The following is a 26305-nucleotide window of genomic DNA, read 5'->3' as shown; positions in this document are numbered from 1 at the left end:
AATACATTCAGCTCAAAAGCCGTGTCAGGGTCAGATTTGGGTCTGTACCCTGACTCCAGAGCTCTCAATAAAATCACCTGCAGATAATCGTATTTTGCGATTATTTGTGTTCCTGAACGCTGACAGTCGCAGTGGCTGGGGCCCCGAGGCCGAGCACAGCCGGCCAACACTCGTGCTGTGTTGGCTGTCACTCCAGACACCACACAAAAACCGTGCCAAAGCACTTACAGTGTTCGGAGGAGGAAGAGGAAGGGAAGAAGAAGTTCAGTCCCTGTCAGCAAGGCCACTGGAGTTCAGAGCCACGCTGGCTGCACTGACATTTTACTGTAACCCCGGAGAAACACCTCACTACCAGAACCTGCATCCTGCCCTGCAGAAAGCCTCCAGTCCTGTGAAAACAACACTGCCAGATTTAAAATTCCCAGAACATGGCTTTTCCCAACTTTCTTGCAGGGTGGAACCTGTGCCCTCTAAACACCTGGGCCCACGGGAATGGCCAGGACGCTGAGCTTAGCCCCAAGCAGAACACAGACCCATTTTTATTTGGTTTATTCACACTCTTTCCTGTCTGTAGGGAACCAGCTGTTCAGTGTCTCCAGAGTCACAACAGCATCAAACAGGATGGATTTTTAAGTGACACTAAGTACTTTCAGCTGTTGATTTACATGACAATTACATCTTGCTGTGTTCAAAGATGCTTTAATTTCTAGCTAGGACTAAATCAGCAATGAGAATGACATCAGCCTTCACACAGAAATTCAGTCCTCATTCCAACGGGAAGAGAACAAGTTTGGTCCACAGCAGTGAGATAAAATCCCTGGAGTCCTTCCAACACTTGCAGTATTTTGCTCAGGACCATGAGCTTGTTCTGGGTTTGGATTTGGATGTGGATTCGGGATTGCCCATGCAGGATTTCCCAGGATGGAGGTGCAATGTCACACACCCAGCACCCTTCCACCTTCCTGAGACCACAGCCAGACACAGGACATCAGGGACACAGCTCTGGGACATCAGGGACACAGCCTGGGACATCAGGGACAGCCTGGGACATCAGGGACACAGCTCTGGGACTTGAGGGACACAGCCTGGGACATCAGGGACAGCCTGGGGACATCAGGGACACAGCCTGGGACATCAGGGACAGCCTGGGACATCAGGGACACAGCCTGGGACATCAGGGACAGCCTGGGACATCAGGGACACAGCTCTGGGACTTGAGGGACACAGCCTGGGACATCAGGGACAGCCTGGGGACATCAGGGACACAGCCTGGGACATCAGGGACAGCCTGGGACATCAGGGACACAGCCTGGGACATCAGGGACAGCCTGGGGACATCAGGGACACAGCCTGGGACATGAGGGACACAGCTCTGGGACATCAGGGACAGCCTGGGACATCAGAGACACAGCTCTGGGACATCAGGGACAGCCTGGGGACATCAGGGACAGCCTGGGACATCAGGGACACAGCCTGGGACATCAGGGACACAGCCTGGGACATCAGGGACAGCCTGGGGACATCAGGGACAGCTCTGGGACATCAGGGACAGCCTGGGACATCAGGGACACAGTTCTGGGACATCAGGGACAGCCTGGGACATCAGGGACAGCCTGGGGACATCAGGGACAGCCTGGGACATCAGGGACACAGCCTGGGACATCAGGGACAGCCTCGGGACATCAGGGACAGTCTGGGGACATCAGGGACAGCCTGGGACATCAGGGACACAGCCTGGGACATCAGGGACAGCCTCGGGACATCAGGGACACAGCTCTGGGACATCAGGGACAGCCTGGGACATCAGGGACAGCCTGGGGACATCAGGGACAGCCTGGGACATCAGGGACACAGCTCTGGGACATCAGGGACACAGCCTGGGGACATCAGGGACACAGCGTGGGGACATCAGGGACAGCCTGGGACATCAGGGACAGCCTGGGGACATCAGGGACAGCCTGGGACATCAGGGACACAGCCTGGGGACATCAGGGACACAGCTCTGGGACATCAGGGACAGCCTGGGACATCAGGGACAGCCTGGGGACATCAGGGACAGTCTGGGACATCAGGGACAGCCTGGGGACATCAGGGACAGCCTGGGACATCAGGGACAGCCTGGGGACATCAGGGACACAGCTCTGGGACATCAGGGACAGCCTGGGGACATCAGGGACAGCCTGGGGACATCAGGGACACAGCTCTGGGACATCAGGGACAGCCTGGGACATCAGGGACAGCCTGGGGACATCAGGGACAGTCTGGGACATCAGGGACAGCCTGGGGACATCAGGGACACAGCCTGGGACATCAGGGACAGCCTGGGACATCAGGGACACAGCTCTGGGACATCAGGGACAGCCTGGGACATCAGGGACACAGCCTGGGACATCAGGGACAGCCTGGGACATCAGGGACACAGCTCTGGGACATCAGGGACAGCCTCGGGACATCAGGGACAGCCTGGGGACATCAGGGACAGCCTGGGACATCAGGGACAGCCTCGGGACATCAGGGACACAGCTCTGGGACATCAGGGACACAGCTTGGGACATCAGGGACAGCCTGGGACATCAGGGACACAGCGTGGGGACATCAGGGACACAGTTCTGGGACATCAGGGACAGCCTGGGACATCAGGGACAGCCTGGGGACATCAGGGACAGCCTGGGACATCAGGGACAGCCTCGGGACATCAGGGACACAGCTCTGGGACATCAGGGACACAGCCTGGGACATCAGGGACAGCCTGGGACATCAGGGACACAGCAGACATAGAGTACCCCACAGCTCAGTCCCAGAGTCCCCCAGCTTTCCCTGGATTAAGTGCTTAAGCTCTCCTGCAGCCTGGGATCGCTCTCCTTTCCCCAGGTGCTGCGTGCTGACTTTCCCTGCCATCGGCCTCCCTAATCCTCTTGTCAGCTCACAACAAGCAGGGCTCACCTCCAGGGCAGCAGGACAAAGCAGGGAGCGCATCCCACAGGGAGCCCAGCACCCCTCGGAGCCCACAGGTTAATTAATTAATTAACACTCCTGCCACAAAACCAACCTTCTGCTGGGAGGGGGAATGAAACTGCTACTGGAGTGAGTGTTGGTGCTATTTTGGCCGAGACAAGCTCACACTCAACACCCATGGACTGCAATCCACAAACCCTGGCGCTGGGACCTCGAGGCAACCGGGCTCCATCACAAAACCCGTGCTGCTGTAAATACCTGCACACACAAATTGCAGCTGCCTGCCTTGCGTGGGGCAGCCTGAGTGCTGCGAGCAGGATTTGTACAGCACCCCTGAGTAAGGAATTCTGAGAGGTTTGCAAGCAGGGAAGTAGTAGTGGTGGGAAGTCTTCCCCGCCTGCAGTCTCGCAGCCCTGTTTATGAGATTGTACTTTTAACCAACCGTAAATGCTATCATGTACAGCAAAAACCCCATCCAGGGCTGCTGACAAAGATGCACACACAGTTTATACACAAACAGGACACTGTTTGGAAAATTAGTTACTCGTGAGATTTAAAAAATGGTTTCTTTGTAAGTCCTCGTAATTGTTAGAACAGATGCAGTGGCGGAGCACAGCCTTTGAAGCAGCATCACAAACATCTTGGAAATAAAGTAGATTTTATGTTGGATCGTGGGCTCCTTCTCTTGACTTTGCCCCCTCGGGCTAAACACAAAGTTCACTATTGCAAAAGATGCCTCCACTGGAAATTAATAAAGTTCATTCATAAGAATCAAAGGTGTCTTTGCTATCTCCACCAGAGAATAAAACTTTACGAGAACATAAAATCTCCCCTGATTTCTTTCCTCCTTCACTTCTAAACTGGATTCTCTGCCTTTACCCTCCCAGAGCAGCACAGCCATGCCCTGGCGGGTGTGGCTGGCGCAGCAGGGCAATGCGCTGAGATAACCCTGACAGAAACCCACCCCTTTGAACACCTCCGTGTCCCTGGGACAGAGCTGCCACCAGCTCCTGGAGCCCTCTGCGAGGCAGAGCTCTCCACCAGCCTGGCCGACAGCCACGCTGCATCCCCGGGACTTGCTAGCGATGCCACACGGGAGAGGGGAAAAGCGGGGAGCAGACAGCCTCCACCTCTCCTGGGTACATTTTCCACAGGCACCACCAAGCCGTGAGCCCCGGGACATCTCTTTGAGCTGCTGCTTTTCCAGCCGAGCAGATGTGGCTGCTCCCCACGACCACCAGCCCCGGGCAGCGCCCTGCCTCCCTGGGCCACCCCCCAGCCCACAGGTGCTGGGCACAGCACCTGCTCCAAGGAAAACGAGGTCTGGTACCCTCCCCGCCACCTTTGGCACCTGGTTACAGATTAAACAGCTCCATGTGCCCGTGCCTAATTCCTCCTGGAAGCACGCAGGTAAAGCCTGCAGGTGCGTGGCCGTGCCAGCTCCATCCGAGCATCCCTCCAAACCACCTGGGCAGGACACAGAGCTGCGGTGGGACTTTGGGCAGAGCTTCTGTCATTCTCCTGCCCATTCTCCTGCCCATTCTCCTGCTTCTCGGGTCTTTCCACCTGACTGAGCACAAACCCATTGCGACGTTTCAAGCACTGCCCTTCCTAGCAGCAATCACCACGTGCATTCCCTCCCCACATCCCCTTTATCCTGGTTTCCCCAGGTTGCACAGGGATCACCGTGTGCATTCCCTCCCCACATCCCGTTTATCCTGGTTTCCCCAGGAAGGCACAGGGATCACCGTGTGCATTCCTTCCCCACATCCCCTTTATCCTGGTTTCCCCAGGTTGCACAGGGATCACCGTGTGCATTCCTTCCCCGCATCCCCTTTATCCTGGTTTCCCCAGGAAGGCACAGGGGCACTGTGCACTCCATGCCCTGGCTGCTCAACCCAGCTGGCTAAGCCTAAACCTGAAACGTATTCAAATAAATGAAATGTGTCAAAACCAGCATGGGCAGCGGAAGGGAGCATCTACTCTTACATCCTCAAGTTCATACAATCCTTTTTTACACCTTCTTGTGCTATCCCTTTTATTTTGTCAGAATGGCTTTGACTTTGGTTGGGTTTTTCCTGTTTATTTTTTATTCTGGATCAGAAATGTACTGCTGGGTATTTCCCACAAGTCAGTGAGGTCACATACAAGTTTGATAAGAAAATCGTCTCTTTACACAAAGGTGAATTTATCACAGTTTCTGGAAGTATTATGGAAGCCATGCACGAAAATAAATCGGGCTGAAACAGCTGTGAATGAACACGTGAAACTGTGAGCAAAAATATGACGTGTGAGAAGATGATCACCTGTATAAATGATACGACACTGGTCAAATTTCTCAGGATCAGTCTGGGATTATTAACTTGCCACCAGTGAATGTTTCTTTAACATCTATCACCTATTTCCATGCACATACCCACTGCCATTTCCAGGCACGTACATACACACAAATATGTGCATATATAAATCCTAAAGATACCTGTTGAAGCCAAAATTTTGAGAGGCACTGTTGGTGCAGGAGGAGTTTCTGGACATCAGAAGGGATTTCCCTGTGGAAAGGGAGGTCGGGAATTGGAACTGCCCAGGGAGGTGCTGGAGGAAGGCCTGGACGTGGCACTGAGAGCTCTGGGCTGGGTGACAAGGTGGGGATCGGGTGACAGGTTGGGCTCAGCGGCTGGGAGGGCTTTTCCAACCTCAGGGATTCTGGAATTCTGTGACAACCTAACAATCCCGAGGAACGGAAAACGGGGTAATGGAATCCACAGCACAAAATATAATCACACCCTTCTTCACAAGAACACCAAAACAAGCCACTAAAACAACCAGCTAAAGCACAGGAAGCGGCACCAACTACTCGGCCACAAATGTTCTGCGAGCCACAGAAAAGAAACACAGGGATAAAATTACAGGTCACGTATTTCCAGGGGAGACAAGAACGCTCTGATGGCACTCCCCAGTCAGGGATCCTGCTCCGTGCTGGGAGAACCAAGCCTGCCCCACCTGAAGCACTGCACCGCGTCAGAAAGGATTTAATTGCCAGCACTAAACTGCACCGTGTCAGAAAGGATTTAATTGCCAACACTAAACCTAGCAGTGCTGTAAGCAAGTCCAGAACGCTGCCCGGGCCCAGCAGTAGGGACCTCCAGCAGGACAGGAGGTCCTGAAGGTGAAGAATAGCCTGGGAGGGAGCAGGAGGCACCCAAAACACAGGGCTCTGCGCAGAGCAGCGTGCCACAGCACTCAGAGGGCTCGCTGCCTCTTCGAGCCACCCCGACAGCAAACACCGCACATCTGGCCTCCAAACACAAACTGCAAAACAGCTGGGGCGTCCTGCAACACGCAGCTAAGAAAAGAAAAACCAATTACAGCAGGAAAGCTGCTCCAGTGGCAAAGAGCAACTCCCCTGAGTGGTTTGCACAAGGGCTGGTTCCTGCCCCCCATGCTGTCCTTGTGCAGCTCGTTTTTGGGACACGTGCCTTAGGGGAAACCAAACCTTCTGCAGAGTTGACACAGGATGTAAAAATGAAATGCAATCAAGTAAAACACGATAACCTCAACAAGCTGACAGCAAGAAATAACACCCTTTATCTGCTTCTGTACATCGGTAATATATATATATATCTATACACACGTGAGGTCCAAGGGGTAAAGTACTCGGCGTGTTTCATAAATCATTTATGTCTTTGCTGAATATCCAAAATGCATTTCCATACAGATACTGCATCCAGCAGTATCACTCAATGAGCTTTCTGATCCATTCCAACAGGCTGATACAGCAGAGACAAACTAATGCACAATGGGGCTCCCCCTCACCAATGTAACTTCTTGGAGGCATTAAAAAATTCAAAAATTCAATTGCCATTAACCGGAAGCTCCCTACTCCTTTCTATTCCTCAAGAAATAAAATTGCATTGTGCTCAGTCCAGCCGACAATTCCATGGTTAAAAAAAAAAGGGGATGATATTACCACTAGAAAAACAGTAAGAAGTGACCTATTGTTCTCATTTCTGAATGCTGTTGCATAGTCAGCATTTGGAAAAGCTTACAGGGGTTGAAGTCAAAGTCTTTAGAGCCCTGAAAGTCTTGAGACAATCTGATCTTGACAAGTCACAGCAATCTACTCTGTCCCCCTCCCCTGACACAGCAATCTCAATTTCAGTTTTGCACTCAGCCAGGCTCTACCTTCCACAGTTCCGTCTGCCTCCCTTCAGGCAGCCTGGACTCACGCAGCATCGAGGAATCGTGCACGCTGCTGTCCAGGGGGAAAGGCAAGGGTAAAATAACCCACACAGAACCTCTCCTGACCACTTCAGACGTCTCCATCAGCCACCAAAAGCCCTCACCTCGTTTCTTACAGTTCTAATTTACACAATAATGGCCTCAAGATTCCCAAAGGCCACTACAGCTCCAGTGGAGAAAAGAGAGAGAGAGGCAGAGGATGGGCTGTGGAAACAGGAATGGCTTCATGAAGGGAACTAAATCCTACTTTCTTGTAAGTCGGCCTCAAAGCACACACTGCAGACGGACAGACACACTGCAGACAGACATACAGACACACTGCAGACAGACAGACAGACACACTACAGCCAGACAGACACACTGCAGACAGACATACAGACACACTGAACAGACAGACAGACACACTGAAGACGGACAGACACACTGCAGCCAGACAGACAGACACTGAACAGACAGACAGACACACTGCAGACAGACAGACACACTGCAGACACAGACAGACACACCGAATGGACACACTGCAGACAGACAGACAGACACACCGAATGGACACACTGCAGACAGACAGACAGACAGACTGAACAGACAGACAGACACACTGCAGCCAGCCAGACACACTGCAGACAGACAGACAGACACACTGCAGACAGATAGACAGACAAACTGCAGCCAGACAGACAGACACACTGCAGACGGACAGACAGACACACTGCAGACAGATAGACAGACACACTGCAGACAGATAGACAGACACACTGCAGACAGACAGACAGACACAATGCAGCCAGCCAGACAAACACAATGCAGCCAGACAGATACACTGCAGACAGACAGACAGACACACTGAATGGACAGACAGACACACCAAAGGGACAGACAGACACACTGCAGCCAGACAGACAGACACACTGCAGCCAGCCAGACAGACACAATGCAGCCAGCCAGATACACTGCAGACAGACAGACACACCAAACAGACAGACAGACTACAGCTGGACAGACAGACACACCGAATGGACAGACAGACACAGCGAAGGGATGGACAGACACACTGCAGACAGACCGACACAGTGGACGGACAGACACACACGGAAGGGATGGACAGACACAGCGAAGGGACAGACCGACAGACCAAATGGACATACAGACACAGCGAAGGGACAGACAGAGACAGCAAATGGACATACAGACCCTGCGAAGGGACAGACTGACATGGCGGGGGGACAGACAGAGACAGCGAAGGGACGGACAGACCCTGCGAAGGGACAGACAGACCCAGCGAAAGGACAGACAGACAGCGAAGGGACAGACCGACACGCGGAGGGACAGACCGACACGCGGAGGGGCGGACGGGCGGACACCCACCTTGTTGGTGCGCGGGTTGAGCATCAGCGGCTTGCCCTTCTCCTTGGTGTGCAGGCCGCGCCGCGCCAGCGCGCAGGGCGCCGCGGCCGCGCGCACTCGGGACAGCATCCTGCCTCCTGCGCCGCACCTGCGGGCAAAGGCAGCGTCAGGACCCGCAGCACTGCCCCACGCACCCCGCCTGGCACTGCTCCACCCCGCAGAGCGACGCCCCAGGAGCGCCCCGTGCAGCCGGGAGGGCACGGCGAGGAAGGGCTTGGAACGCCGACGGCCCTCCCTCGGTGCTGCCCCGCGCCACCCTGGCACACACAAAATGCCAGCAGGGATTTTAGCTGTCGCACGTGTTATGTGTGGTAAATGGAATTCGTGACATTCCTTGTATGAAATAATTGGATATGTGAAATAGTATTGGATACTTGTTAGATTATGCCTGTTGTATTAGTCCCCCCACCTTTGAGACTGGGTGTGTATTGGAAACTGAGTCACAAGTAAAAGGATTGGCTCGGCCAGGGGATGGGCCATGGCTGGACTCCAGGTGCTGACAACTGGGACTCCAGGTGTTGACCATCGGGACTCCAGATGTTCATCAAGACTCCAGGTGTTCACCATCGGGACTCCAGATGTTCATCAGGACTCCAGGTGTTCACCATCAGGACTCCAGGTGTTGACCATCGGGACTCCAGGTGTTCACCATCAGGACTCCAGGTGTTGACCATCAGGACTCCAGGTGTTGACCATCGGGACTCCAGGTGTTGATCATCAGGACTCGAGGTGTTGATCATCAGGACTCCAGGTGTTCATCATCGGGACTCCAGGTGTTCACCATTGGGACTCCAGGTGTTCATCATCAGGACTCCACGTGTTGATCATCGGGACTCCAGGTGTTGATCATCAGGACTCCAGGTGTTCACCATTGGGACTCCAGGTGTTGATCATCGGGACTCCAGGTGTTGACCATCGGGACTCCAGGTGTTGATCATCGGGACTCCAGGTGTTGATCATCGGGACTCCAGGTGTTCACCATGGGGACTCCAGGTGTTGATCATCGGGACTCCAGGTGTTCACCATCGGGACTCCAGGTGTTCACCATCAGGACTCCAGGTGTTCATCATCAGGACTCCAGGTGTTCACCATGGGGACTCCAGGAATTGATTATCAGGACTCCAGGTGTTGACCATCAGGACTCCAGGTGTTCACCATCAGGACTCCAGGTGTTGACCATCAGGACTCCAGGTGTTCACCATGAGGACTCCAGGTGTTCACCATCAGGACTCCAGGTGTTGACCATCGGGACTCCAGGTGTTCACCATGGGGACTCCAGGTGTTCACCATCGGGTGCTGATCATCCCATAAACAGCCCAAGATGGATCTCATGGAAATCCTCAGACAGATCCATGTGAATGCAGCCTTCCCGTAAATCTCATCAGGGATTCACCTACTCCGGACACTGAATTATTCCTCCTCATCACCAAAAAAGAGAATCTCATTAACCGATGGACTCTGAATGGAAGAAAAGACTGATTGCTGCAATCTTGGCCTCGGGTGGAATTTTCCCTATAAAAACCCCTCGTGCCAGGATGGAGGTGTGTGGGCATGGGGGAAACCTCTGCTGAGGTGACTCCTTGTGGCACACCCAGGGCTGACCCCAGGCTTGGCTCTGTCTTTTTCCATGGCTGGCTAGATAGAATTTGACCACTAATAAGATTATTTTTTATTTTTAATCTGGCTGAATAAATTTTCATTTATAACACATGGAAATGGACAGTGGCACAAATGCCTGCCAGGACAGCAGGTGCAGCCACAAAATCCCCACGGAGACCCTCTGGAGCTCTCCAGCAATGAAATCTCTGGGCCTGGACAACACAGCAGAGAAACTGTGTCTGTCAGCATTTTAAAACTCTGCTACAACAAAATGTGGAATTAAAATGGCCAAAAACTCCACTGAACTGTGGATTCCAGGCTTATATTTTTACAATCCCAAACTTTAGAGATATATTTTCAGAGAGAATGTATCCTTTAAAGTAAAGGAATTTTTCCTAAGAGAATTAAAAATCATTAGTGTAACTCCAGTTCTGGTCCTGACAGGTGTTAGCAACTCTTGAACTCATTTGACGCCATTATCGATCACAAGCTCTTTGCAGAAGAAATTCCCATTTATCACGGGCTGGTACACGGCAGGACCAGCAGGGAATGTGCACTGGACTCGTCTCCAAGGCAGAGAGACAACGGGAAGCACACAGAGCTCGCCAGCACCGTGCTCTGTGTGGTGACACAGGCGGGGGACAGGAGAGGGGACGTCACCCCCCAGCCCAGCTACACACCCACAGCCCAGACAGGCAGGGACACTAAACAGGGCACGAGACGTTTTTCAGGAATGAAATGATGCACGGCTTAGATTTTTAATTTCTTCCAGATGGGAGACGAAATTGAATTAAGGAACAAAACTTCATTATCTTAAATATCGCCTGAATACTTAAGAAGACCTTTCTATAATCAAATTTGCACATAATCAGCTTCTAAGACGGCAGACTGGTCTTACAGGTTACGATCTGAGGATTTTCTTGCAAATCTTCCCAAGCGTTGAAAAAATACGGCAACATTTAACATTTTTCACCACCAGTTACGCCCAAGTTTCTCTTCTACCCAGTGTGAAGCGTAGAGGGAAGCAGCTCTGCATCCAGAAGCATCCCTTCCTCTCAACCTTTCCGTGTTTGTTTAGGCGTGTGAATGACAAAAGCTCCACTCAAATGCCTGTGTTGATTTGTTTTGGGGTAAAGACCATAAATTTGCTGCATGGAGTGCGACAGGAGGCACGGGAGGAAGCCTTGCCAGCAGCACAAACAAAAGTTGCCTCCGACGTGCTCGTTCCTCCCCAAACCTGCTAGCGGTGGAGCGAGCACCGCTGGCCTGCCAGCGTTTGGGAAACCAGCATCAGACCAGGGAAATTAATGCAAAACACATTAGTTTTGTGCTGCCTTTAGGATCAGCAAATTCAGTTTTAACCCGTTTTTGATCTGGTTGCCCATCTGCCGTCACCACACGGCTGCAGGGGATCCCAAAAAGATTTTGTCACATATCCAGTGTCACAGCAAACCCCCTCACAGAGTCCCGTCAGCCTGGTGCCACCCTGGCGCCAACCTGTCACCACCAACACCTAGAACAAGGAAATAAAAAGTAGAACAAGCACCACACCCTACCGAACTCTAATTAAATTGAAATAACTTTGGTGCAGTTAATGAGCACTTAAAAACCAAACAAGACTGTGGCTGAGAGTCACCTGAACTCGATCATTAACTGTAGAGGGCAGAGGGAAAAAGACTTTTCAGAGAGATACAAATCTTGCTTGCTTCCCTGATGTGTGAGAGATGAGACTTGCTCCTCTCCGAGGTGTCACACCAGCACCTAAAATTATTCTCTTGATGGAGGTATCTCAGATTCGTAAAAGGGGAGAATCAAGTTTCATTTTCCACTGAGCCCTGTGTTTAGATCCAAGAGGGATGATCCCAGTTAATTTATATCCATCACAAAACCTGACTGGCCGCTCAGCCCTGCGCTCTCCCTCCCCTGCTCGTCTCATTGTTCCCCGTTTCTGTTTCATTGTGCCCACTTCCTCCAACTCCTTTTGTCACACACTTTTGAACGCGCTTTGGCAAGGGTTTGCCCCCAAAACCCGCCTTCAGGACCCGCCCTGACCCCGCAAAGCAGGGAATCCTTCCCCGTGCCCGTCTGTGCTGCTCTGCAGGGCTGCCAGCAGCTCTGCCCGCACGGCCGTGGCTCTCTGCGACCCAGCCCAGCCCTGCTGGCCACCAGCCCTGTCCCCCGGGCTCGTGGGGAAGGACAGAGGGACACGCAGCCTCAGCCCTGCCGCCCACGTCTGCTGGTGCGGGGGAAAGGCTCCCTAAAGGTGCCCAGGCCAGCACCTGGTCTGAAGGAGATGGAGGGGCTGGGCTGTGCAGCTCTACACGGCTCATGATGGTTTTGTAGGAGACAGGCCAGGCTTGAGAGGGTGGCAGTGAAACCAGAAAAAACAGGAGAGATCACTTTGGCAGTGGAGGCTGGCAGAGAATCCCAGGGTGGTTTGGGTGGGAAGGACTTTAGAGCCCACCCCCTGCCATGGGCAGGGATTCCTTCCACTGTCCCAGGCTGCTCCAACCTCATCCAACCTGGTCTTGGATACTTCCAGGGATCCAGGGACAGCCACAGCTGCTCTGGGCACCCTGTGCCAGGGCCTGCCCACCCTCCCAGCCAGCAATTCCCAATTCCCAATGTCCCAATATCTTTGAGAGTCACAGAACCATGGGATGGTTTGGGTGGGAAGGGATAGTAAAACTCACTTAGTACCACCTTCTGCCATGGCAGGGACACCTTCCACTGTCCCAGGTTGCTCCAAGCCCCATCCAGTCTGGCCTGGGACACTTCCAGGGATGCAGGGGCAGCCACAGCTGCTCTGGGTACCCTGTGCCAGGGCCTGCCCACCCTCCCAGCCAGCAATTCCCAATTCCCAATCTCCCATCTGTGCCTGCCCTCTGGCAGTGGGAGCCATTCCCTGTGTGCTGTCCCTGCCTGCCTTGTCCCCAGTCCCTGTGCAGCTCTCCTGGAGCCCCTTGAGGCCCTGGCAGGGGCTCTGAGCTCTCCCTGGAGCTTCTCTTGTGCAGGGGAACAGCCCCAGCTCTGCCAGGCTGGCTCCAGAGCAGAGGGGCTCCAGCCCTGGGGAAGGGATGTGAGCTGGAGGAAAGAGCAGCACCTGCCACGGTGTGAAAACACACATGGATGAACGAGGCTGTGCAGCGTCCTGTGAGGAGGAGTTAGGAAGAAAGCAGCAGAATTGAATGAGGAATAAACACGAATAAAATAACCAGGATCTCTGCTCTCCCTTCAGTGCTTGACAATGGTGGGAACTACACGAGGCTCCAAACAACTGGGAATTTTTGAGCTGCTGTGTCACAAATTAAGGGGATTAAATCCTTCAGCACACCAGAGGACAGCTCCCCGCTGTGCCTTATCAGGAGGCATCTGCCCGGGTCAAACTAATTACCAATACACAGAAGCACCCTTATCTGGGAGCAAATGTTCTGCTGCTCCAATTATGGATTTGTGAAATGGCAAAACCTACTTTCAAGGGAAAGGTTCATCACGCTCTTAAAAGGCAGAATGAGGCTGGCCAGAGAGTCGGGAAGCTCAGAGTCAATTAAAGCAAGGCCAGCTTCAATTACTGCCAGGCTGCCTGACCTGTGGGTCTCCCTCGGTGCCAAGGAGTGTCAGTGCGGGCACAGCAACTCGTGCTGCATGACTCTGCAGTCTGCCTGCACCCCGCAGGCTGGGGGAACACAAGTGCATGTCCAGCGCTCCTCAGATCCTGTGTCACTGATTCCTTTCTTTCTTCTACAGAAACCAGCCTGTGTTGGGGAGCTTTTTTTCGTATTAACAAGCTGAAATCATTAATTCCAGGCCGTGGAGGTCCCACAGAATTTCCAATCTTTTAGGCCTCACCCATTTTTAAGCCAACAGACGGTGTCTCCTGTGCCCCCTCTGTGAGCCTGCACCACCTCAGGTCTGCAGTGGATGCACCGTACACTTTATTCTCTTTTTCTTTTTTTTGTTTCAGTAATAAACAGCCCAGCCTGGCCCACCCAAGCATGACACAAACCAACAAACCAGGCACACACCAGCTGGCTTCATCACTTCAGTAATGATAAAGGAGTCTAAAATTATTCCATTAGGCAAGCACGGGCTGTAAGTGTGTCTCCCCAGGAGACTTCCACCTAAAGAAAGCAGCTCTCCCTGCACCCACCACCCTTCAGCAGGCCAAGGAGTCGCTTTTGCTCCAGAACAGAGCATCCCAGGAGGAAGGAGCAGAGGGCTGAAGAGGGGGGACGTGGTTCTGCACAGCAGCTCTGGCTCCCTGAGCTGGCCAGATCCGCTGCTGAGGAAAGTCAGCAGCAAACAGTGGCAAAACTATTCCAGGTTCCCTCCAGCAAAGCCCCGGGCCACCACCTTAAAGGACATTTGTAAGGCACCTTGAGATCTGCAGATTAAAAGGAACAGTCACGGGCAGAAATTACTAATGAAGTGTTTGGCAGAGGCAGGCGGGTTATTTTGGAAGCAGATCTTTAGCATATTGCAATGACTTTTCTTCCCTTTCATTCTGAGGCAGCCAGTTCAACAGGAAGAAAAGTTAGGCGTGGAGCACCGGGGCAGAGTAAGCAAGTTCACTTGAGGCTGGAAACGTTCACTAAACAAAGCACACTTAGGTGAACTCAGGTGAGAATTATTTCAGAACGCTTTCCAAAAAAGAGTATTTGTCAATTAGTGCAATTTACAGTACTGTCAGGCTTCTTGCAGCACGAGCAGAAAGTAGGGCTGAATTGTTTGGTATTGGAGTTTTGGTTCGTAGCAGTCAGCATTTTTATACATTTATACTTTTATACATTTACTGACCTAAATATTCTGATTCTTAAGAACCAGGAAGTCCATTATCTTATGCTGTGGAAACCGCAGCAGCAGTATTTTTGGCCAAGTCTGACAAAACGTACTGACATACTTTATTTATTTTAATTTGTGTGACTAGGTGGGCTACTGGTGGTAAAGGCAAGGACAAAGACCTTATCCTAAAAGCCCTCAGAAGCACTCCAGGAATACGCAGGAATACTCATGCTGTATTCCAGAGAAGTGGCACGCCCCTGTGCTGGAGCTGCTCAACCCAGAAGCACAGATATTTTTTTGGGATACAGGTTGAGGAGTGGACAAGGATGTTCCCAACAACTGCTGCACTTAGAGATGGGAATTCTTCCTGGGAAAACAACTCAGCACTGAGCACAGAGAAGCCAGGCAGCTCATTGCAGGTGAAGCGTACGCCTGCCAACCTCTTACAAACCTCAGCTTGTGCTTTAAAATGAAATACCCCGCTTGAATTACAGAAAAGCCTGAGAACCCACCCATGCACCACGAGCTAGCAGAGCCGCTTTGGTAGCGGGGAAGGCGCTGGCACCACTCGTAAAGATGAGCAGTTAATTAGTACTCACTCACCACGCGCTCTGACAGCTCCCGTCTTAGTTTGCAGAGCAAAAAGCTCCAAACCCTGCCGGCACTCAAGCTGCTGACTCACGGGACACCGCACAGGATTATCAGAACTTCCCTCCTGCGACTGTAACACACGGTTTCTTCTAAAATACAGGCTCAGGTTAAATTTCTACAGATCTCACAGCGTTTAATAAGGCATTAGACGCTGCTGGCTGCACACGCACACGGGCCACCGGCAGAGCTGCACACCCCGCCCAGCTCCTTCAATTGCCCACGTAGAAAACCTCCCTTTGACGACCACTACTTTTAGGAATTACCAACACGAAGACACCAGATAATCGACATTTGGTGGTTTCCACCTAGGCTGGCGCAAGACCGTCCGTTTGCACGCCGCGCCGTTATCAGCGCGCTGCAATCCGGCTTGGCGTTTCTCCTGTGAACTGCGCGACTCTTGCCAAGGCACGACAGCCGGCTGGCTCGGACAACACCCCCCAGCCGGTGTTTTTTAGCGCAGCGTGCTCCGCCAGAGCAGCAGCCGGGAGGAGGCCAAACCCGGCAGCAACCCCGCGGCGCTTCCTGCTCCAAGGCCGCGCCAGCCGCCCCGCTGCTTCCCCACTTGCACTCCGCGGGGGAGTCCGGGCAGGTCGGGCCCGCGGGGTGGGCTCGGCGTGTCGCCGTCCCGACAGGGTGAACACAGCCGCGGTGCCCCTCCGCGGGGCCCGGGGCTGCCCCCGCCGCAGGCCGAGCCGCGGGCCCCGCCGCGCCCCGCCGCCGCTTCGGCGCTGCCCCCGCGGCACACGGGGCAGCGCGGGCGGGCTCCATCCCTCCCCGCGCCCCGGCGGCCTCCCGCCCCTCGGAACGCCCCGCAAACACGGCGTTATAGAGAGGGAGAGGCCTGTGGTGCGCCGCCGCAGCTGTGTGGTGGTTACCAGAATGGGGTCTGCCTCCTCCTGCGGCTGCTGCCCGCCGAGCGATGCCGGCCGAGGACCTGTTCCTACGGAGCGAGAGCAGCGCCCGCCCGCCCGCCCGCCGGAGCTGCGTCCACCGCAGAAGCCGCCACTGAATGGAGCCGGCACCGAGGCGCCGGGGAGGGACACCCCGGGAGGCGGGTGTTGGCCGTGACTGACAGCTGAGGCAGCCAATAGAAGAGCAAGAAGCGCGCAGGTGACGGCGGCGTTTGGCCAATGAGCGCTTTACCCCGCCCCCGCAGGGGGGAAAGCGGGATGGGCGCGGCGGGGCGGGACCTGGCGCAGGTTAATTGGCTGGCGATACAGCCAATCAGCGGCGAGGGGCGGGGCGAGGGGCGGGGCGGAGGGCGGCGGGAGGGAACGGGAGCGGGAGGGGGAACGGGAATGGAATGGGAATGGGAATGGGGATGGGGATGGGAATGGAAACGGGAATGGAAACGGGAATGGAAACGGGAATGGAATGGGGATGGAATGGGAATGGAAACGGGAATGGGGATGGGGATGGGGATGGGAATGGGAATGGGAATGGGAATGGGAATGGGGATGGAATGGGAATGGGAATGGAAACGGGAATGGGAATGGAATGGGAATGGGAATGGGGATGGAATGGGAATGGAAACGGGAATGGGAATGGGGATGGGAATGGGAATGGGAATGGGAATGGGAATGGGGATGGGAATGGGAACGGGAACGGGAACGGGAACGGGAACGGGAATGGGAATGGGAATGGAATGGGAATGGGGATGGAATGGAATGGGATGGGAATGGGAATGGAATGGGATGGGAATGGAATGGAATGGAATGGAATGGAATGGAATGGGATGGGGATGGAATGGAATGGGATGGGGATGGGAATGGAATGGGAACGGGAACGGGAACGGGAATGGAATGGGAATGGAATGGAATGGAATGGAATGGAATGGAATGGAATGGAATGGAATGGGATGGGAATGGGAATGGAAACGGGAATGGGGATGGGGATGGAATGGGAATGGAATGGAATGGAATGGGGATGGAATGGAATGGAATGGAATGGAATGGAATGGAATGGAATGGAATGGAATGGAATGGAATGGGATGGGAATGGGAACGGGAACGGGAATGGGATGGGAATGGAATGGAATGGGAATGGAATGGGGATGGGAATGGGAACGGGAACGGGAACGGGAACGGGAACGGGAATGGAATGGAATGGAATGGAATGGGGATGGAATGGAATGGGATGGAATGGAATGGGAATGGGATGGGAATGGAATGGGAATGGGAATGGGAATGGGAATGGGAATGGGGATGGGGATGGAATGGAATGGGATGGGATGGAATGGAATGGGAACGGGAACGGGAACGGGAATGGAATGGGAATGGGAATGGGAATGGGAATGGAATGGAATGGAATGGAATGGGATGGGAATGGGAATGGGGATGGAATGGGATGGAATGGAATGGAATGGAATGGAATGGGAATGGGGATGGAATGGAATGGGAATGGAATGGGAATGGGGATGGGAATGGGAATGGGAATGGAATGGGAATGGGAATGGGGATGGAATGGGAATGGGAATGGAAACGGGAATGGGAATGGAATGGGAATGGAATGGGGATGGAATGGGAATGGAAACGGGAATGGGAATGGAATGGGAATGGGGATGGGAATGGGAATGGGGATGGGGATGGAATGGGAATGGAAACAGGAATGGGAATGGGAATGGAATGGGAATGGCAATGGGAATGGGGATGGGGATGGAATGGGAATGGAAATGGGAATGGGAATGGGAATGGAATGGGAATGGCAATGGCAATGGGAATGGGGATGGGGATGGAATGGGAATGGAAACGGGAATGGGAATGGAATGGGAATGGGAATGGGAATGGGAATGGGAATGGGAATGGGGATGGAATGGGAATGGAAACGGGAATGGGAATGGCAATGGGAATGGCAATGGCAATGGCAATGGCAATGGCAATGGCAATGGGGATGGGAATGGGAATGGGAATGGGAATGGGAATGGGAATGGGAATGGGAATGGGAATGGGGATGGGAATGGAATGGGAATGGGATGGGAATGGGGATGGAGATGGGGATGGGGATGGGATGGGAATGGGAATGGGGGTGGGAATGGGGGTGGGAATGGGGATGAGAATGGGAATGGGAATGGGAATGGGAATGGGAATGGGAATGGGAATGGGAATGGGAATGGGAATGGGGATGGGAATGGGGATGGGAATGGGGATGGGGATGGGGATGGGGATGGGGATGGGGATGGGGATGGGATGGGGATGGGAATGGGGATGGGAATGGGGATGGGGACAGGGATGAGAATGGGAATGGGAGTGGGAATGGGAATGGGAGTGGGAATGGGAATGGGATGGGAATGGGAATGGGAGTGGGAATGGGATTGGCAATGGGGATGGGAATGGGAATGGGGATGGGAATGGGAATGGGAATGGGAATGGGAATGGGAATGGGAATGGGATTGGGAATGGGGATGGGGATGGGGATGGGAATGGGGATGGGAATGGGAATGTGAGGGAATGGGAACAGGAGTGAGTGTGAGGGGATGGGAAGTTCAGGAATGTGAGGTGATAGGCACTTTGGGAACATGAGAGGATGGGAACGGGAATATGAGAGGATGGGAATGGGAATGTGAGGGGATGGGAATGTGAGGAGCCGGGGTCTGTGATCCATAGGGAGCTTGGGTCTGTGAGAGGTCGGGGCTGTGAGTGCCGTGTGGCACCCAGGACTGTGGCTCCATAGGGACATCCCACTGGGGAGGAGGCTGAGGAGGAAAGGAAAAGCAGGAGGAAGGAGCAGAGAGCGGTGGCAGGGACATGGGGTCACTCACACAGGTTCCCTGTGGCCATTGGACACGGGGTCACTCACACAGGTTCCCTGTGGCCATTGGACATGGGGTCACTCCACACAGGTTCCTTGTGGCCATTGGACACGGGGTCACTCACACAGGTTCCCTGTGGCCATTGGACACGGGGTCATTCACACAGGTTCCCTGTGGCCATTGGGAATGGGGTCACTCCACACAGGTTCCCTGTGGCCATTGGACAGGGGGTCACTCCACACAGGATCTTTGTGGCCATTGGGAATGGGGTCACTCCACAGAGGTTCCCTGTGGCCATTGGACATGGGGTCACTCCACAGAGGTTCCCTGTGGCCATTGGACACGGGGTCACTCACACAGGTTCCCTGTGGCCATTGGACATGGGGTCACTCCACACAGGTTCCTTGTGGCCATTGGACACGGGGTCACTCCACACAGGTTCCCTGTGTCCATTGGACATGGGGTCACTCACACAGGTTCCTTGTGTCCATTGGGAATGGGGTCACTCACACAGGTTCCCTGTGTCCATTGGACACGGGGTCACTCCACACAGGTTCCCTGTGTCCATTGGACATGGGGTCACTCACACAGGTTCCCTGTGGCCATTGGACACGGGGTCACTCACACAGGTTCCTTGTGGCCATTGGACACGGGGTCACTCACACAGGTTCCCTGTGGCCATTGGACACGGGGTCACTCCACACAGGTTCCCTGTGGCCATTGGACACGGGGTCACTCCACACAGGTTCCTTGTGGCCATTGGACACAGGGTCACTCCACACAGGTTCCCTGTGGCCATTGGACATGGGGTCACTCCACACAGGTTCCTTGTGTCCATTGGGAATGGGGTCACTCCACACAGGTTCCTTGTGGCCATTGGGAATGGGGTCACTCACACAGGTTCCCTGTGTCCATTGGGAACGAGGTCACTCCACACAGGATCCTTGTGGCCATTGGACATGGGGTCACTCCACACAGGATCTTTGTGGCCATTGGACATGGGGTCACTCACACAGGTTCCTTGTGGCCATTGGACACGGGGTCACTCACACAGGTTCCTTGTGGCCATTGGACATGGGGTCACTCACACAGGTTCCTTGTGGCCATTGGACATGGGGTCACTCACACAGGTTCCTTGTGGAAGCTGCTCCCAGTGGCCAGGCCACCGAGCTGGATGCCCCGCATGGAACAGGGCTCCTGAAAACACGCAGGGCCACAGCGCTGAGGTGAGCCCTGCCTGGGGTACCCCTGCACTCCAACAGGAGGCTTGGCAGGAGTCATGGAGACAGCTAGAACCTCAGGTCAGCACTGAAACTGCAGCAGAAACCAGCAAAAACGTCTTTTCTCACAATAACGCTGTTTGTCCTCAGGGTGGTCCCACCTCCGTGGAGCTGACAGCACGGAGTTTAAAGAGGGAGAGTACAGGGTTTGAAACGCGACAGCTCAGCTCACCCCGGCCTTCATCTGCCTCCTCTCCTGCCCAAACCCAGATGTTTTCCAGTGCTGTAAGTTTTGAGACTGTCAATCACAGAATCCTGGGATGGTTTGGGTTGGAAAGGACCTTAAATCTCATCCATGGGTGGGAAAACCTCCCACCATCCCAGGTTGCCCCAGTCCTGTCCACCCTGGCCTTGGACACTTCCATGGATTCCAGGGACAGCCACAGCTGCTCTGGGCACCCTGTGCCAGGGCCTGTTCACCCTCCCAGCCAGCAATTCCTAATTCCCAATCTCCCATCTCATACTCCCCACTCTCTGTTAAAAAGAGAAAGTTTTATTTTAACAAGAACTTCTGCTAAGTAATAATTTCAATTCTCTGCCACCAGCACCATACACTGTTTAAATAGTTCGATGCACAAAGGAGCACTGTGCAGTTAAAAGAATCAGAGTCACTATAGTAACAGTATCAGATATGTAAACCACTTAATCAAAACCCCCTCTCCTAATTATAATTTTGAGGCCTGTCACGAGGAGCACATTCAGCTGCTTTCCCCCTCGCCTCCCCATTAGAAACGTTTCTGAACAATGCTGCTCTGCACCTATAAACAAAATAGATTGCAAAAATAACCTGCAAGGCCATGACTTTGTGCCGGGCTAAAAACAGCCCAGATTGGCAGGGAGAGCTGTCATTTCCACACGGAAATTCCACGCTGCCTTCCAGCCCCGCGTTGCCCCATGGTGCCGGCTTGGTTCTTCCCCAAATCCAGGCTCCACACCTTTTTTTGGAGGCCTGTCCCATGTCTTGTATCTCAGCACGGCCCCGGCTGCCAAGGGGGGCAGTGGGGCCATGGGATCACGGAACCATTTGATGGTTTGTCAAACCATAGGAAATGGAGAAAAATTGAGGGAAAAAAGGAGGTTCTCAGCAGAGAGACAAAAAACAAGAAAAATTGAGAAAAAAAAGGAAGTTCTCAACAGAGAGACAAAAAACAAGAAAAATTGAGGAAAAACAAAGGAAATTCTCAGCAGAGAGGCAAAAAACAAGAAAAACTGAGGGAAAAAAGGAAGTTCTCAGCAGAGAGGCAAAACCAAGAAAAATTGAGGGAAAAAAGGAAGTTCTCAGCAGAGAGACAAAAAACAAGCGAAGGATGACCCTCACATCCAACCATGGTGGTGGCACGGCAGGGCCACCACAGCCCCATGTCCCCAAGTGCCACATCCACACGGTTCAAGGGATGGGGACTCACCACTGCCCTGGGCCAAGTGCCAGGGCTGGACAGTCCTTTCCATGGGGAAATTCCTGCTGGTTCCACCCTGAGCCTTCCCCGGCCCAGCCTGAGGCCGTTCCCTCTCCTCCTGTCCCTGTTCCTGGAGCAGAGCCCGACCCCCCGGCTGTCCCCTCCTGGCAGGAGCTGTGAGAGCCACAAGGTCCCCCTGAGCCTCCTTTGCTCCAGGCTCAGCCCCTTCCCAGCTCCTCAGGAACTCTCCATTCCCTTCCCAGCTCCCTCAGGAACTCTCCAGCCCCTTCCCAGCTCCTCAGGAACTCTCCATTCCCTTCCCAGCTCCCTCAGGAACTCTCCATTCCCTTCCCAGCTCCTCAGGAACTCTCCATTCCCTTCCCAGCTCCCTCAGGAACTCTCCATTCCCTTCCCAGCTCCCTCAGGAACTCTCCATTCCCTTCCCAGCTCCTCAGGAACTCTCCAGCCCCTTCCCAGCTCCCTCAGGAACTCTCCATTCCCTTCCCAGCTCCTCAGGAACTCTCCATTCCCTTCCCAGCTCCCTCAGGAACTCTCCATTCCCTTCCCAGCTCCCTCAGGAACTCTCCATTCTCTTCCCAGCTCCTCAGGAACTCTCCATTCCCTTCCCAGCTCCCTCAGGAACTCTCCATTCCCTTCCCAGCTCCCTCAGGAACTCTCCAGCCCCTTCCCAGCTCCCTCAGGAACCCTCCAGCCCCTTCCCAGCTCCCTCAGGAACTCTCCATTCCCTTCCCAGCTCCTCAGGAACTCTCCATTCCCTTCCCAGCTCCTCAGCCCCTCCTGGGGCTCCATCCCTTCCCCATCTCTGCCATCCCCTCGGTGTCTCTCTCGGTAGCCTCTGTCCCACTGCCTGTGCTGTCTGCTCCTTCCTCGGCAGGGCTTTACCCCACCTTTGGAGCTCACTCGGAGGTTTCCTGTGGCACAGGGAATGCTGCTGCTCTGCTGCTGCCCGGAGAAGAGCCCAGGGCCCCTGGAGCTGCCGGGCTCGGTGAAGCCGGCCAGCACGGAGCTGCCGTCCCCTGGCTGGGCTGGAGCCGCCCCATGGGTGCCGCAGTGACATTCCCCCCTTGCACAGCCCCTGAATATCAGGCTAGCCCAGGGATCCGAGGCTGTGAGGGGAGGAATGTCAGGAGATGGCAAAGATTCCCAAAAGAGGCTCTTACCCCAGATATGTTGGTTCAGCTCTCTTTATTCTGTGGTGTCCATGGGGAGAGCGGGGCACGAGAGCACGAACTGTGTTCTATTTCTCTTTAGGGTTGCCCCAGATTTGTGGCCATCTTCTGCTTGTTCTTTGTCTCTTTGCTGAGGAGAACTTCCTTTTTTTTTCCCAATTTTTCTCCATTTTCCATGGTTTGACAAAACATAGTGGTTGTAGCCACTTAATGCCTGATAAAGTACACAGAAGACTTTTGCTCCCCATCCCTGAGATAGTTTTGACTCTCCTTTCCATAATATTTTCAGTTGTTCAAGTATCTTGTTTAAAGTGTTGCCAGCAGCACTGGACCCTGAGTTCTTGCTTTTCCCGTCACTGATCCTTGATGCAAATAACTAAACTGAAACAATCTCTGTTCCAGTTGACAAAGCTGTCCTTTCATTCCTGCTGTGCTGCTGCACTGTCACTCCCGTAACCTCGCTGATAAAGCAGCTGTGTGGATACAGCTAATTCAGAACAAATAATTACTAATTGTTTAAGCAGACACGGGCTGACCGGGTGAAATTCAGGCCAGATTGAAGGAAGCAGGTCTTTAAGGCGAGTAAATGTATTCAGGTAAATTATAGTGAGGGTAGCGAGTTTACTAATGAGGCTGGCCGGGGTTGCCCGGATCAGCACAGCACAGCTCGGATCAGTCCAGCACAGCTCGGATCAGTCCAGCACAGCTCGGATCAGCCCAGCACAGCTTGGATCAGCCCGACACAGCTCAGATCAGCCCAGCTCGGATCAGCCCAGCTTGGATCAGCCCAGCACAGCTCGGATCAGCCCGGCACAGCTCGGATCAGCCCAGCCCAGCTCGGATCAGCCCAGCACAGCTCGGATCAGCCCAGCACAGCTCAGATCCGCCCAGCCCAGCTTGGATCAGCCCAGCTCGGATCAGCACAGCTCAGATCAGCCCAGCACAGCTCAGATCAGCACGGCAGCTGGCACTGGCCTCTCCTGATTGCTCGGGATGTGCCGAGCCGGGTCTGGCAGCCTTGGTGCGAGCAGAGCAGGCTCGAAAATCACCGAAACCGCCAATTTCACCCCAATTTGAGGGTCCCCGGGGGTCGCTGAGCGCAGTGAAGCTGCAAAGAAGGAATTCATTCTGGGAGAAAGGAGAATGAAGGAAGTTCATTCTGGGAGAAAGGAGAATGAAGGAAGTTCATTCTGGAGGAAAGGAGAATGAAGGAAGTTCATTCTGGAGGAAAGAATGAAGGAAGTTCATTCTGGAGGAAAGGAGAATGAAGGAAGTTCATTCTGGAGGAAAGAATGAAGGAAGTTCATTCTGGAGGAAAGAATGAAGGAAGTTCATTCTGGAGAAAGGAGAATGAAGGAAGTTCATTCTGCAGGAAAGGAGAATGAAGGAAGTTCATTCTGCAGAAGGGAGAATGAAGGAAGTTCATTCTGGAGGAAAGAATGAAGGAAGTTCATTCTGGAGAAAGGAGAATGAAGGAAGTTCATTCTGGAGGAAAGGAGAATGAAGGAAGTTCATTCTGGAGAAAGGAGAATGAAGGAAGTTCATTCTGCAGGAAAGGAGAATGAAGGAAGTTCATTCTGGAGGAAAGAATGAAGGAAGTTCATTCTGGAGAAAGGAGAATGAAGGAAGTTCATTCTGGAGGAAAGAATGAAGGAAGTTCATTCTGGAGAAAGGAGAATGAAGGAAGTTCATTCTGGAGAAAGGAGAATGAAGGAAGTTCATTCTGGAGGAAAGAATGAAGGAAGTTCATTCTGGAGAAAGGAGAATGAAGGAAGTTCATTCTGGAGAAAGGAGAATGAAGGAAGTTCATTCTGGAGGAAAGAATGAAGGAAGTTCATTCTGGAGGAAAGAATGAAGGAAGTTCATTCTGGAGAAAGGAGAATGAAGGAAGTTCATTCTGGAGGAAAGAATGAAGGAAGTTCATTCTGCAGAAAGGAGAATGAAGGAAGTTCATTCTGGAGAAAGGAGAATGAAGGAAGTTCATTCTGGAGAAAGGAGAATGAAGGAAGTTCATTCTGGAGGGAAGAATGAAGGAAGTTCATTCTGGAGAAAGGAGAATGAAGGAAGTTCATTCTGGAGGAAAGGAGAATGAAGGAAGTTCATTCTGGAGAAAGGAGAATGAAGGAAGTTCATTCTGCAGGAAAGGAGAATGAAGGAAGTTCATTCTGCAGAACGGAGAATGAAGGAAGTTCATTCTGGAGGAAAGAATGAAGGAAGTGCATTCTGGAGGAAAGAATGAAGGAAGTTCATTCTGCAGAAAGGAGAATGAAGGAAGTTCATTCTGGAGAAAGGAGAATGAAGGAACTTCTCCTCCTGCATTTCATCCTACACGTGTGACCAGCTGAACCTCAAAATCCAGCTTCTCCTCTGGGGGGGGCTGACATTAAAACACTGAAACATTTAGGCTGGAAAGCACCAGATCGAGGGTATATCGTGGTGAGTTTTTATATCCCACACAAAGGGTAAAGGACAGAAATCCTTTGCATCAATTGTGCATTTTATCACTTCACAGAATGCGCAGGTAGCTGGATTTGGGACAGTGTCAGATGTCTCAGCTATGAGGCATCTGAGACACTTACAAAAGCTCTGTTATAAAGCCAGCTTTGGCACTTACTCAGAAACCCTTCTGCAGTTTAAATCACAGAGAACCTAACTCAATCAAGATTTAATCAACGATGCTGTGAAACGAAACACTGACCTAGACCCTCATTCATGGAGAAAACTTCCAAAGCCTCAAGGTAAACCAGAGACCACAGAGGTGTGAAATGGATTGTAGAGATTGTAGTGTGTCACATGGGTGAGAAATTTAGTTTTTAGGATTTTTAGTGTGGTGTAGATGGGTTCAAGATGGAGGGTACAGGGTGTTGTCTCAAGTTCCTTTCTTCTCTCTTCTTCTTCTTGGGTTTGGGTCATATCTTGTAATTGGGTAGGAAAATCTCCCAGGAAAACACTGACCTCGACCCTCATTCATGGAGAAAACTCCCAAAGCCTCAAGGAAAACCAGAGACCACAAAAGTGTGAAATGGATTGTAGAGATTGTAGATAGTCGTGTAGTGTGTC

General features: G+C 52.9%; 1 protein-coding gene across 3 annotated transcripts in view; it reads right to left on the bottom strand.

Moving 5' to 3' along the window:
• Window positions 1-16662, bottom strand: part of ME2 (malic enzyme 2) — a 44617-nt gene extending 27955 nt beyond the window's left edge. The window contains exons 1-2 of one of the 3 annotated variants that reach the window (XM_077790203.2): window positions 16506-16662; window positions 8560-8686 (exon numbers count right to left, since the gene is read on the bottom strand). In XM_077790203.2, coding sequence (XP_077646329.2) covers window positions 8560-8667 — 108 coding nt within the window. In that variant the 5' untranslated portion in view covers window positions 8668-8686; window positions 16506-16662. Of the gene's footprint in view, window positions 1-8559; window positions 8687-9007; window positions 12729-16505 lie in introns of those variants that run through there. The other 2 variants (XM_085567651.1, XM_077790202.2) reach the window with 2 other exon arrangements.
• Window positions 16663-26305: the final 9643 nt, after the last annotated feature.

The sequence above is a fragment of the Lonchura striata genome, chromosome Z (assembly GCF_050655825.1).
Source record: "Lonchura striata isolate lonStrDom1 chromosome Z, ASM5065582v1, whole genome shotgun sequence".
Taxonomy (NCBI): domain Eukaryota; kingdom Metazoa; phylum Chordata; class Aves; order Passeriformes; family Estrildidae; genus Lonchura; species Lonchura striata.
Note: the sequence above shows the minus strand (reverse complement) of the source record. Positions and strands in the feature narration are given on the sequence as shown.